The sequence below is a fragment of the Monodon monoceros genome, unplaced genomic scaffold, assembly GCF_005190385.1.
Source record: "Monodon monoceros isolate NGI ecotype Baffin Bay Population unplaced genomic scaffold, NGI_Narwhal_1 Super_Scaffold_16, whole genome shotgun sequence".
NCBI classification, from domain to species: domain Eukaryota; kingdom Metazoa; phylum Chordata; class Mammalia; order Artiodactyla; family Monodontidae; genus Monodon; species Monodon monoceros.
Window position 1 is genome coordinate 69,609,668 of NW_021703772.1, and position 15,126 is coordinate 69,624,793.

At 38.5% G+C, this 15,126-nt stretch overlaps 1 protein-coding gene across 16 annotated transcripts in view; it reads right to left on the reverse strand.

The window, feature by feature from the left end:
• Window positions 1-854: 854 nt before the first annotated feature.
• SLC4A10 (solute carrier family 4 member 10) overlaps window positions 855-15,126 on the reverse strand; it is a 301,395-nt gene continuing 287,123 nt past the window's right edge. For 7 of the 16 annotated variants that reach the window (XM_029224936.1, XM_029224935.1, XM_029224929.1 and 4 more), the window contains 4 exons: window positions 11,578-11,645; window positions 8,934-9,050; window positions 8,058-8,096; window positions 868-2,979 (listed from right to left, as the gene is read on the reverse strand). In XM_029224936.1, the coding sequence (XP_029080769.1) occupies window positions 8,084-8,096; window positions 8,934-9,050; window positions 11,578-11,645 (198 nt within the window). In that variant the 3' untranslated portion in view covers window positions 868-2,979; window positions 8,058-8,083. Of the gene's footprint in view, window positions 2,980-8,057; window positions 8,097-8,933; window positions 9,051-11,577; window positions 11,646-15,126 lie in introns of all 16 variants that reach the window. The other 9 variants (XM_029224930.1, XM_029224940.1, XM_029224939.1 and 6 more) reach the window with 4 other exon arrangements.

Below are 15,126 nucleotides of genomic sequence, written 5' to 3' on the forward strand. Positions count from 1 at the left end.
GAGAATCATCATATTACCCAAATTACTCTCATAAAATGTTCAACTGGTTGTAATCTCATTTCATTGTATGAATATACAAGAGAGATATATTGGAAAATTTGGAGAGCAATATTGCAATTGTAGTAAAATAGTCCCACACCTAGAAGCAAAGAGGCTAAATTTCAATAGAAACAGAGGTAGATCAGTGTAGGTTAAAAAAATAATGAGCCACACTTTTAAAAGCCAAGAAAAATCCTAAAAGATTTAGGGATTGTATTGAAATACAAGTTGCTAGTGAATCATCAGTGGAGACTTTCTACAAGGCTAAACTACACCAAGGAGATACTCAAATTATATTTAGGAGAAACTTCCCAATACTGAAGGCTGTTAAGTGATAGCAATTACAAAGTAAGCTCATGAGTCAAGAGGAGAATACTAACCAGTACATTACAGTTCTGAATGCAGTTACCTCCATAACATATTGCTAGATGGCTACAAAAGAATACTGGTCCCGTCTGATCTACTGTAACAAACAGGGAGGAGACAAATTTTAGAAAATGCTTTTCCCATGAGGGGTAAAAACCGAAGCCTAAGGAGTTCTAATAATGGGAAATCCTACTAAGGATCTTAGAAGCTTTTACTAGTCATGGGTACAATGTCATCTGTATCTAAGTCACTGCTCTCCGGGAAACTGAAGAGGTACATCCTAATATAGCTCTCATCATAGTTTGTTCATACAGTTCAAATTGTTTGAATACTCTTGAAACGTCTACATCACCAAGTTTGCTTAACATCAGGGGTGTGTCTAAATTTAAATATTACGTTCAATCAAAATGTTCTACATTGATAAGGAAAAAAAGACAAAACACTTTGCATCACAATTTAAAATTTGCAAGGAAATTAGTTAGGATAAATATTTATTTCCACATAACATTTCTTAGTTGTGAAAAACACAATATCCTAGTCACATTTACACATTACTTAAACTTTGCAATAAATTACATTCAAGATATTCAGTAATTTTGACCAGGAATCTGAAATTAGGAGGAAATATATAACACTACATTTTTCTTATATTTTATATGATTTCAAAATATTAAGATTAACATAGGGATAGCATTAAAATTCACACAAGAACAAAATGACTATAAAAATACACAGAAATACAGAATTTCATTGGATATGAGTGCTTATTCAAATAGGTGATCATGTGAAGGTTTTAATTCACTATGATCATTTTAAACAGAACAATTATTAATATATTAAAACACTAGGAGGCTGCTTTTGGGACTGACTGGCATGTACAGCTAGTCTAAGTCATAAAACAATGGGAATGGTTACATGTAGTATCTGTATTATAAAATACACAAAGGCAATGCATTTGGCATGTAAAGTTTCTGTATTTTTCCTTGGCGTTTATAAACACAGACTTCATTAACTACAAACTCTTCTTATATTTTTTAGTGTTATGTTCCATAAATGGAATGGCTCCTTGAAAGATTGTGAGGGGAATTTTACAGAAGGCATCAAAATGTTGAACCCAGTGGAGGCTTTGTTGTTTATTTCCTTCATAAGCGTAATCACAAGAGGATTTGTTTTGGGTTTTTTTTTTTCACTTTTCATGTACACTTATACTCAGAATATTTATTCATAGTTTGGAAAAGCCACAGGGCTCTGAATTATTGTAAAACCGGACACAGACGATTATAAGGCTGCTGATCATTGGTAATTCTTAGGAAACAAGAGCACTATGAGATTTCATCTTTATTAATTCACATTCACTTGAAGTGAAATAAAATACTGTATTTTTAGTAACGCTCAAAAATTCTTAACTTTCCTTCCTCTTGTATAAACTTAGTAAAGATGGATTATTTCATATAGACTGAAATATCTACAGAAGCTTCTCAAACAGAATCTGAAATTTTCATTTAAAAGATTATTTTTCTACAGCATGCATTTAATTAAAATGTGGAAAAGAGCTCTGCAGAAGAAAAAATGACAATTGGAGACCTATCAGTCTAACATTAGAACATGATTCAGAGCCGCATTAAGCAGTTCATGACCTTTAGCAGTGGAATAACTGTACAGGAGTGGAATTTCATGTACAATAACTCACCATGTGGCATTCCACAAGTATGTATATAATAGGTTTATTTGGAAAACACTTGTGGTCAATGGGAGGTAAATTTAACAGCATATTTCTGATAAAGGTTTATATTGAAAATCTCACAAAACCTACAAAGTTTTTCTAAAGCATTTCATACAAGCCTAGTATTTGATCATGTAATCACAGCCTGAATATTAAGCAAATACTACTTGACTCTTTGCATTAGTATCTGATTCGTTTAAACAAGTTGTGAATAGGTTTCCACATATATTTTTCAAAATGACTTTAAGTTTTAGTTACATACAAATTCTTAAGTATTAAATGTATCATATTAAATCAAGGAAATGCATAAATACAATTATTAAAAATGCTTTCAAACTAACTTTTCGATTTGGGTCTTTTGAAATAAGTCACTAATGCTAAGCTATAAAAAATAAAAAGAAGTAAGACTACCTTTCAAAATTCTTCTAAATGAAATTATCAGGTATCTTCAGGTCTCTAAGTAGGAAAATACAAACTAGGTAATATGACTTATCTCTTTAAGAAAGCTATTGCTCTCGTAAAACTGACAACGAGAATCTAGTGTTTACAAATGTCTAAAATACAGCAAGGAACAGAGATTCTTGCATTAGCTATTGTATATGCTCACAAGGGTGTCTCACCGTTCAGAAGTTTAAACACAGAAATGAAACGAATATTGCACTACTTACAGTATGAAGGTGGGTTTGGGATGAAAGACAGAATTTATAATACATGATCAAAGCAGTTTTATGAATAATTGTGGCACTCCTCTCATATATATGTAAAAAATAAATTGAAGATCAAGTCATAGACAAGTCTCCCTGTCAACACCTTTCCCTGAGTCAGCTTTCTTCTCTTTTCGGCTTTCAATGCTACAGAGGAAAAAGGAGAAATGTATTATTTCAATCCAGCATGGCTACTGGGAGGTCTGCTGGTTCAGACACAAAACCCATCAACCCCAAAGCACCACAAGGGCCCTTAGGCATTGCTCTTTCATGCTGCAAAGCATAGATAGATAGCAGCAATTAAAATCCTCTGCACTCAGTGAGACAGAAACCAAGAACTGCAGAAAAAGGGAAATTCAAGAAACAAAAACTAAAAAACAAAAACCAGACATTTTTAAGAACAGTACCCAAAGCATGCAAGATTAATACCATGGTCCTCATTTGTGCAAATGAATCACTGATGATTGTTGAAAATGCCATTCATGCCCCTGTCTTAAGATAGCACTGACACTATGAATGACATAAACAAGATGGATGTCGCAGTAGGTATTTCTGGGCCCGGCTGCAAGTGGCGCATCCTTTGTGCACAGACTGGATTCTGATCTTTGGTGAGAACTGCGTTATCGTCCAGAGGACAGACACGCTTCTGCTGGTCGGGAGGACCCGGTCACCCCGCACACTGCCCTCCAAACACCTGTGCCCTCTCTTCACAGACAAACCCTCCTCCTGTCCATCAGAGGAAGCATGTTTCACCCCACTCCTTCCAGAATAAACTCATTCCCAAGTGGCTTCTGTTTTAACTGTTCTCCAATTAATTAATCAATGGGCAAACTGGTAATGTGACTCTATCATTTTTTTTAAAATATTTTTCCGATGTTCACTTTTCCTACTCTCATTGACAATTTTCACGCGAAATTCAAATAATGCGCTGACACGCATGAAGCTCACACCAAGAGTACATGCATGAAGCTCACACCAAGAGTACAGGCATGCTCCCGCGGGGCAGCTCTGCTCCCTCCCGGCCACGTCTGGCGCGGGCCAAGACGAACGCTGAAGCCCCTCCCGGGCCCCTGCTGCTGCCGACTCGAGGGCAACCCACACCCGGCCGCTGGCGCCCTGAACTGCAAGAACCCACACATTTTTACTGTTAGCTTTGGCTCTTAATATAACTATGAAATAGTTGATGGTGGGGAAACCCTTGGTTTTATATAACTCTTCTCCAAATAGGAAAGGGACAGTTAAAGCCCCCTTTTTCCTACAGGACCTCCTGTGCAGCTTTCGTAGTGGTCAATAACTTAGACACATTCTAAGAGTGTGTTTTTTAAATTGTTTTTCCTCCAATTCAAGCTAGAAACAGCCCTTCTCAGTTGTCACCACCACCCGGCGCCATCAGGTAAGAAGTGCCGGAGCTTCTGCCATCTCTGGCGCGCCGCCAGCACTGAGAGCTGGTGTGAGCGGGTGTCGACGGCACCCGGGTTTGTGCCTGCCACACTTCTCAGCACACAGTACTTACAGGTCAGAGCAAAGCGACTTTTCCTCTTTTCTGTTCTCCTTCCATGAGAAGACATAACAGTGTGCACATGATGTGTTGAGAGGCTTAACTGTATTTTTAACTCCTCTATCTGCATGACTCACTTTCTTCTACTTTAAGTTCCTTTCAGATGACAAGTGTCTGCTACGGTACTTTCCAAATTTTTTCCCTGGGTGCTACCTGGCTCCCAGTGTCTTCTGCCAAACAAAGCCAATGAGAAAAGGCAGCGGCGGCAGGTGGAGGAAGCCCTGGTCTTGGAGTCGGAAGATGACATTCAGCTTCAGGAAGCTAAGAATGAGCTGTGTGACCCTGGACTAGTTGTTTAATTTCTCTGGGGCTTGGTTTCCTCATCTGTACATTAGTTTTGGACTAAATGGCCTCTAAGTTTTCTTGTAGCTTGAATGTCAGATTTCTGAGGCTGGTAGTCTCAATTCCAATGAGCTCTAACTTTTGAAAGATAGAAAAGCACATTCTATCTGTAGGAGACTGTGGGGACGGAGACATACTGGTCTCTACACATGCACAGTTCCTGTGTGCACAATGCTCCATAACCTTTCCATGAGTGAGCAAATTCCCAGTGACACTATTAGCCACCAGGCAGTGAAAAAAAAAAAGCGATTCAGAAAGTCAGTATCATTCACAGACATGCTTCCTCCTGATGTTCTACTTTGGTCATACTGGTTGTTTAGTTCCAAAACAATAACCAATTAAATAATGGGGCTTTTTTTCCCCCCTCTTTAAAACCAGTGGTTCTGGTATCAGATCAGGTTGCAGCAGTGAAGCAGAAATTTTATAACCAGCTCAAGACGTCTATGAAAAAATATTACTGACTTGAATCTTCTCAGTGTATGGCTATTACTCTCTTTATTCCCTGTTACATTCATTTTCAGGATGCCAATCAATTCTAAACTTCCATTGTAATCAATATATTATATCAATATATATTTCTTAAATGTATATCATATCTATTACTTGCTACTACAATAAACAAATATTGCATATCTATTATACACCAGGTACTTTGTAAGGACCAAGGGACACAAGATGGATGAGACAAAACATAAAGAAGTAATATTTCAAGAGAGGGCAAAATGTGACCCACTACCTTCATGCTGCCAGGCACTCTATGAAACTGTTATTTGTCAATGACACCATAGTAGTTGATATACACAACATTTACCCAGCAGTCATGAGAGGGCTGAGGCCTAGGAAATTAGAGCAAAGAAGCATCCAGCATGGAAGGGGGCGGGGGTGTGGGGACAGGAGAGCAGGGGCAGAGTCCCTTGACCCTAGCCTCTGCCACCAAGGCAAAGCCAAGTGCTGCCAAATACCTGCCCAAGAAATGCTGGTCTTGGGTGTCAGCGTATCACAGCAGTTGCTCACCTACTCTGATGCGATGTGGTTTTTAATGTGACCTATTTCTGTCAATTCATTTAAATAAGCTGTGGAGGAGCTTGTCCCATGCATGTATAGTGCTGTTGAACTAGGATCAAATTAGACATCCTGCAGATGTGGTAAAGCCTGCAGTCAGTTCTTAGATCCTTCTTTCAGTTAAGCTGGGTAAATTTTTTATTTTTTATTTTTTCCTTTGCGGTACGCGGGCCTCTCACTGCTGTGGCCTCTCCCGTTGCGGAGCACAGGCTCCGGACGCGCAGGCTCAGCAGCCATGGCTCACGGGTCCAGCCGCTCCGCGGCATGTGGGATCTTCCCGGACCGGGGCACGAACCCGTGTCCCCTGCATCGGCAGGCGGACCCCCAACCACTGCGCCACCAGGGAAGCCCTAAGCTGGGTAAATTTATTTGGACAACATAAAGCGAATGAAATAATGGAGAAAATATAACTGCTATTCCAAATTCCACTCAGAAAAGGTATCTAGGCTTCTCTGATAGGCATTAGGGCCTATAGCGGGGGATAAGATGAAAACACCTAGGGGTGGGGTGTCAGAGACTGCTGGGAAGCCATCTGAGGTCTTGAGAGAGAGACCCTGAGAACCTGGTCTTTAGGGCATTTTTTGCCAACGGACACGCTAGCAGGTATAGCATTTTTACAGTTCCTGGTCATCACACTTCAATGCCTTCAACAGATACCAAGAGAAAGCAGTGGCTTGGGGAGAGTATTGCTCTTGTTAGTATTGGTGGTTTTAGGATTTCTGGAAGCCACATTCTTTCTGCCAGTTTCCTCTGTTATGAAGAAGAAAGACTAACCGAGAGATATTTTTCCCGTGGAAAGCTACAGATTTTATCACACTTAAAAGTAAAGAAAACTGGGTAAACTTTCATTCCACAATAGTTTTGAATCTCATGTTAGTGGGAACATAGGTTCAAAGAATAAGAAAAAAGTGGTTATATGAAAATATAAAGGGTGATCTATTTAAAATTGCATCTGCTTTTAGGCACACTACATTGTTCACTAGAATTAGTCTACTGTGAGAAGTAATCTGACACATATTTTAAACAATTGAGTTTTTCTGGTGAAAAGCATCACTTGACTTATTTACTTTAAGGAGTACCTAAAATATCATGACATAAAACTGTTGCTTGAACCAAAGAAAAATAGAGAAAGAGTTTTCACTATGGATCTGTAGAGTACAGGAAGAAAAGCAATCTCTAAGTCTGATTGTCTCAAATTCTACACATATTCCCATGGCTGGCATTTTATTTTGAGCTCGTAAACCTAGAGTTCACTTTTTTAAAAATCAGAGAAATGCCATATTTTTAATGAGAAAGGGTCCACAAGCATATATTTCAATAGGTTTGAGAAACTGCCCTTCTCATGACTGATTTTCTTCCAAGACGTCTAGCAAATCAGAGCTACTGTGAGGATGACTCTATCAGACTGTGGCAGGGATCTTTGGGAAAAGAAGATAAAGCACGTTTTAGAATAAAATATTACTTCTGCTTGAGCCAAGCAAAGAAATACATGAAGATTTTAAAGCCTTGTTAAAAGACAGAAAATATCAACCAAAAGTCTTTGAGAGAGCCTGTTGAGTAACTTACATTAACCTCCTTTTGGAGCAAGCGGTGGAGGTATTCGAAGGAGAGAAAGAGAGGGAGAGGGGGAGAAGAGGGAGAAGGAGGGAAAGAGAGAGAGAACATGAAGTAATCCCCCAGCTTTATGGGGTGAAGACTCCTAGACTCTCTGCACATCTACTGCTGGTGTTGTTTATGCTGTTTAAGATAGATATGACACTGAAGCAGCATGCCATTTTGGGGTGACAAAAACCATCCATAAGAGATATCCTCTAAGTCTAATATTGCCTCTTTTTCTAACCCATGTTTCCAGATAGTTCTCATGAAGATAAAGCTTGCAGTTTTGGAAGCATGGTGGTGCATAAATGGAAGTTCCCAGCTTCGCAATTTCTTAATTCAAGGGATAAATTTTCTTTTTCAAATATAGAAATTTGATGTTATTATTAAATACAGTTCTAAGAGGTTTGTTGATTTATATATGATGCATTTGTATAAGTCACGTGGGGAAAAATGTTTACTCAAGTTTCAAACCCTCTTAAAGAGCTGAGTGGTTATAGGAACACTGTAAACACTCAATGTTACACTGGATCTAAACCCAAGACTCTCCACGCCTTTTGCCTCCCCAAAACTCGCACAAAGAACATAGGCTGACCAGGTTTCTAGAAGACACCATTTAACAAAAGGAAATGCAACCAAGGAATAGGTTTGAGGGAAAGGGTCTTACCTTTGGGGAATCAGCTTCTAGAGTGATTAGGAAGGGGAGCTTATGACAAAAATGTAATATAAAAATTAAGTAGAAAAAGTTAATTTAAGGTCATGAAAATAAAGGAAATTAATAATTAAACACCGTCCCAAATCCCTCAATCACTCTTTAATAAGAAGAAATATCGGCATAATACAGAGATTTTCTTCAGATCAACATCTAAGAAGACTGGATGGTTTGAACTCTTATTTATAAATTCTGGAAAATGCAGTTGGAAATCCTGCGATGACTCTTGATATTTAAGGACACACTCTTCCCACCTCATGCATTTAAAACTATCATCCACAACTGCAGGAGTTGTTTGTAATGTTTGCATACAGAGAAGAAAAAGTGGATAAAACTTTCTGGAACTGAAAGTTTTGGGGTAAAAAGGTTAGGGAAGGTTTTTCAGGGGGTTGGAATAAGGGACTGGAAATAATCTAAGTACAAAATTACCATTGCATGTGCCATATGGGTTTTACAAAGGACAACAGGAGAATGAAAAACGTGGTCAGACATCTAAGGGGGTCCTGAGAAGTGGGTGATGAGGGAATACACTAAAATCCTACTGCAAAAGAGTGTGCTAAAATGAATGTCCAAAAATGTTCTGCATTGGGACTCATTTATAGCACCATTTCTCCCCACTGTCATAGTTTTGGAGCGAGCTTTAATTTTGAAAGGGAGATGTTGAAAACATACCAACAAATGTGATAATTGCGATTTCTATCCACTTTTTAAAAGAATTTTCTGAAAGGTTTTAGATCTAAGTTCAATGGAGACCAATGCTATTCTTTTAACGGATTCATGTCATTCAATGACTGGGATCATTATAAATCCACATTATTTTAGAATTCAAACCTTTTAGAAGGAAAGCTTGACTCCTTATCTTTTGAGTTATCGCCAGTAATCAGAAGGTTCCTCCACAAGGCAGTCTTTGACATTTCATCAGAAATATTGATCACAGATGGATCATCTCTAGATAGGAGTTTACCCAAAATGAAACAATAAACATTAAATAAGAAACTGCAGTTATCTAGCGATAGACGCTAAGTATAGGACAGTCTTATGCCTCTGTACAGTATTTTTGATAATTAAAAGTTAAGTATTAAATAGTTCTCTCCCAAAAAACTATGAAGAATAAAAATCTAAATGAAAGATTCTAGTTATATAGAAACTGGTTTGGGGTGCAGTTTTCCTAATCCATTTCAAATGACAGAGTTTAGGTTCTGCATGTTCATTGCTGGGCCTCTTGCCTCTACATTCATAGCCCAGCAGAGCTCTTCACCCCTCTGCTCAGACTTGACAGTGGCTCCCACCCACTCAAAGTAAAAGCCCAGTGGATGGGCTGTAAGGCCCTGTCCCTACCCTTACCCTCTAACTTCACCTTCTGCTATTACACCCCTGGCTCCTTCCTCTCCAGCCACAATGCAATGGCCTCCTGACTGTCCTGGGACACTACAGGCTTTCTGCTCCCTCAGGGCCTTGTACTTGCTCTTCCCTCTGCCTATAACGTTCCTTTACGTGGTATAACCCTTTCCTTCCTTAGTTCAAATGTCACCTGCTCAGATAGGTCTTTGCTGACTGCTCCATTTAAAATTTCTGTTTCCATCGTCTCAGAGCAACCTCATCCCTCTTTTTTGCTTTAAGATTTTGTTGCACTTTTCACCATTTGAAATACTGTATTACATGACTTGTTCATTTGTTTATTTCCTGTCTCCCCCCACCTCTACTCTACCTGAATATAAGCTTCACGAGAACAAGGATTCTTGCCCATTGGTCCACTGCTGTTCCCCCACGACCTAGACAGAGCCTGGCACTTGGTATCCACTCAATAAATATTCATTGAATAAATGAAGGCAGCCTGTGTATTTGACAGAGGTTTGTCCAAATGACTGGGGGAGCCTGTAATATCAGGGCCTGCACTGTGCTGCATGCAGTTTTTACATTTTAAAACTGCACCAATTATAGGTGCCATTCAGAACTCTCTAAAACATTCCCAGGGCTAGAAAGGCAACCAAATATCAACAGAGATAAAACACAGGCCAAGTCAAAGAAAGTTTCACTGGGTGAGAAATCAGCGCTCTTCTTACCACACGTAAGAAAAGATTCTCTGCTGTGGAAGAAGTCATGTTCTACAGAAATTCTAAGCTGACCTCACATGCCGCTCATTGTGGACATTCACAAGAGGGCAACAAATTCAATTTTTAAGAGGAACACTGAGAGTCTGAAGCAAAACAGGTCTCACAGGCTCCTTCCTTGCCCAATCTGGACATGTGTTCTTTAATACCTCTAATTCATCCAGCCCTTGGTAACTCAAAGCATGAAATCAACTAGTTTCCAAAAGAGCATCATGTAGAATATAAGTTTTTCGTGATATTATGTGAAAAAGACTCTTGTGAGCAAAAGAGTTTAGAAAATGCTGGATACAACAAAGTTAAACTTTTTTTTTTTTAATGCCAGTACTAGAGCCTTTAATGTGCCAACGTGCATTGTGAATCTCTAAATTAAAATGTGGTATGGAACATTTTTCAGACTAATTAAACCACAAAATCCTTTTAAGAGGGGTACCACAAGAGGCTAGGTAGATTTCTATAGAATAAAGTTGGGAATATGCTGATTCAACTAAACAATCAACAGGATTTTAAATTTTAAATATTGTAAAAAAAAAAAACAAACAAGAAAGAGAGAGAAAGAAAGGAAAAATGCCTTCTAGACTTGTGCTCACTCTTAAGTGGTAGATGATAATTATATTTTTTAAATCTAGGGAATATGGTCTTACAGTCAGGCCCTGAAGATCCACTCCTATTTTTTAACACTATGAAAAATCTCCTCCTCAGACAAACGTCTTCTATGCTTTTTTACTGGTATGGCCCTACATTATCCTTAAGCACTTTGAGATCATATACATAATTTTTTGCCAAATACTTTCAAAAGTTTTATTATAACTCAGAGGAGTCTGCTTTTTTCTCTTTTTGCTCTGTCTTTGTGCATAAAGAAGATTAGCACAATCTTCTTTATGGAGAGTGACATAAGTATTTCCTAAAACGACTGGTATCACTGAATCCTTCAATTCAGGAAATGGCTTATCTCTTTGGAAGTGTCTTTTTGAAGGGGTAAACGCTGTTTTTCCCCGAGTTAATTTACATGTGATGAATTCAATAAATACCTAGCTCACTTATCCCAGAATTGAATCTTGACCTGTCTTCAGGTACTACTTTCACAGAATATGAAAGAGAGCTTTCGTATTCACTATAAAATAGGAGAAGACTTCAGACAACAGCTCCCTGCCTCGCTTCATTTTAAGCAACTTGGCTATAGTCAGCGTCTAGCGGCAGAACTTAGTACTGGGACAGGGTAATCTAACACCTAGTTTCAGTTCTTTCTACTCTAACATAACGTCAACAAGCCTCTATAGTAATCCACACATACGAAATTCTTCAGTAGAGTGTATAACAACACATTCCAGTACACATATTGGTGTGTTCTTACATTTATATCTTACCTATAGTGCCCCTCCAATGGGAGTTGTACTGTGCCCTCATCTTCCATAGCCAGCATACTTTGTTCTTCCTGGCAGGATAAATGTAAAATATACAAAGTGAACCTGATGAGTCTCCACTTTACATTAAAGAAGAAACAGAGATTAATGGTTCACTATCTCATTAACCTCAGAACCTTCCACTTTGTTTGCATTTATTAATGCTAGCACAGGTCTTTTCAATAAAGCATCAGCTACCGAGAACATAAGTAATTAATGAGTCTTATACCACAAAGTAATTTAAATGCTAACAATAACCTCCCTCATGTCACTCAATGTAAAACATGGTTATTTTCCAAGAAGATTTTTTTTTAAATAATCTAAATCTTACAAGGACAAACATATGGGTAATGTAATCGTTTTCATTGTTGAAATTACATTCCCAGAATGCTCTGTTAGAAAGGAATGAGAGATGTATTTAGGGCAGTGGTTTTCAAACTTTAGTTTATATCAGAATCACCTGGAGGGGTTATTAAAAATACAGATTACTGGGCCGCACCTCCAGAGTCTGATTCTGTCGGTTTGGAGCAGGGCCCAAGTAACACATCTAACAAGTTTCCAGGTGATGCTGATTTTGCTGGTCCGAAGACAGTACTTTGAGACTTGGAAATAGACAGTAGAAGATATCTTTCTCTATGGACCAAAACACAGGAGTGCTTTTTGTTTTAGGCCTCAGATTTCTTCTTACAATGACAATATTCCACCCTCCCCCAAAGGATGGTAACGCTTCATACATTCATTTCTTCATATATAATGTTTTAAGAGTATATCTTTGGGATGAAGATAATCTTATGTAGCACTGAAATGTCCTGGTTTAGTTTTCAATAATGTTATAGTTAACCTTTTTCCATGTACCAAAAAATAAACATAGTTATCTCCAGATTATAGCTCCTGTTTAATGCATTTATTTTCAAGTGGGTTAATTAGGAATATTCAAGTTTAGAGGACTATTTGGGGCCATTTAAAAATGTTAGAATTATTGGCTCTAATTCCAGAACTGGAATTTTAAGTTGTGTAGAGATGAAGGGCTAGGTGACTTTCCTGACCAAATGGGAACTGAAGACAGAAAACAGGGAAGGCCCTGGAGCCTCATTGCTTTCTCTCTTTCAATAACTTAGCAGTAGCTTGGCTGGTCTAAATCAGGCTCCAGAAACACATGACCTTTGGCTGATGTCATTATTCCTGGCATGCAAGACTGTTCCTAGGGTCCTCAACTTGCATGCTGCCTAGTCTAAAGAACCATTGCCATATTTCTTGTTACTGAAAGAAACAGTGTTTTCTACAGTCTCTTCAGCTAACCTAAGAATATATAACGTAATGTGTGGGCAGGTCTCGTTTTTACTCTTGAAGGGCTCTCCCTACACATCCGACCTGTGACTAAGGCAGGCGCCCCTCTGCTGGGACCTTAGCCATGCTGCATACAGAACATCTATGCTCAGCCTATGCTGTGAATAATGGAGAGGCCAGGGGACTGTATGAGATCTGCTACTTCTCTGCTTATAAACTACACGCCCCGCCCAAACACAGTGTTATATTTATACTCTGCAGTGCTATGGGCATGTGTCTGTTACCCCTTTGCATTACAGGAATTCATTCTATTCTCTTTCCCTGTTACTTTTCAAGGAAAATTTTTCTTTTAAGACCTCTCAGATGTACATTATTTCTTATGTATTATGCCTATTCCCCATGTTATTTGGAGATACCATTAGTACTAATTCATGGTGAGTAGACAGTATCATTGGTTTGAAATTAAGCATTTGAGCAGAACTAATCTGTAGTCTAAAATGATGCATGCCTTGCAAATGGGTTAGTCTCTATATATGGAAATAATACATGTGCCATATTAATTTATATGCACATCATTGAGGCCATGGGCAGAACATATGTATCCTTTCAGGAAGAAAAGGTTATCTTAATGCACATGGAAGAACATAAAGAGAAAATACTCAGCAACCCCAAACGTTATTTAAGTAAAACCAAATACAAACAAAATGTAATTCTTTCCTTGGTTGTCCACTGAAAGGTAAGCTTGGTATGTAGTATCTTTTCTGACCAACTTGGAATAAAATGTCAAGAAGTCAGGTAGAAAAGGTTTAATAAAGAGTAAAATTCAAAAAAAGCTGAAGAGAAGAATGGTGCCATCAGTGCTTAGGTTACCTGGCAGCAGAAAACTAAGGCTCGAGATTCAATCTAACAGCAAAAAATTGGACCAAAGCTTTGGGAACAATTTTGGTTTTTTCCTCAGATGATTTTCCACTTTTCTCTCAAATTGCTTTCAATAATTATTTTGCACTCTGTGGCTTGTTAGCATGTGTGGGCTTTATACTAGTCATAATTCTATCCAAACAAAAACTCATCACCTCTAAAGATAGCATTTCCAAGCCATGCTTATCTGAAGAGAAGGGTGGCAGAGCAGCCGCTGCCTTCAGTGCCAGAAGGAAGCTGGGTGGGCCCCAGAGCTCGGGGATAGAGGGCCGGCTGCATCCTAGGCAGCACTGTGAGGAAGCCAAAAATTGAGACTTTCTGGGGAGGAGCAGTCAAACCAGGCACCAGCCGTCATGACAATCACAACCTAGTTTATCTCAATCATACAGGAAAAGAGAGAGAAAGCAAAAAAGCTTACTGGGTATCCTTCACTTTATAAGTCTGAAGTATCCTAAAATGAGTTCCAGTCAGCATTTCATTTACACAGTGTCCATCAAAAAATATGCTGAGCTCTACAACATGGAGATTTTACAAAGGATGATGATCAAAATTTACCCAAGAGCACCTGAGGGGTTTTGCCAGTTTGACTAGAGGAATGTCCATATTCTGATTTGAACACCGTCTTTTAATTGAGAGGGCCAAAGCATTGTTCGGATACTAAATAAGTGAAGGACAGTTAATGCTATATCCAGTAAAAGGCAGAAAAATAGAGGCTTAAGAACGAATCTATTCAATAGCACTCAAATATTTACTGAGCATGTATTATGTGCTAGGCACACAGTGAACAAAAAGAATAATCCAGGAGCTATTCATGAATCCATTCAGCAAATACGTATTAAGCATGATCTTCAAGACAGGTAATCTGCTAGGTACTGGGTATACAACAATGAAAAGAAAGCCATAAACCCTACTCTCAGAAGATGAGAAGGATAGGACCAGAGGCAGTGGTATCTGGGCCAGTCTTATCTGATCAGTTTGGTAATAGAAAGGAAGAAATTTAGGTGGGAAGAAACAATATGGGTCAAGGATAAAAGGTAGGAATAAATAGGACATGTTTGCACGACAATGAACAACTAGCCTGGCTGGGGCCAAAGGCCTGTGCTGAGTAGAAAAGGAAAATAAAATCAGGGTTAAATCGTGGTGTGTTTTGATGAATAAGATCTTATATATAAAGTTACATCATGAATCTGAATTATAGTTTGTGATAGTGTAAAAGATACAATTCATATATTATGATACCTAACAAATGCTCTACCTAGTGAAATAGGTAACATCTGTTACTGTATCCATTTCTCATGTAAAGTCTGT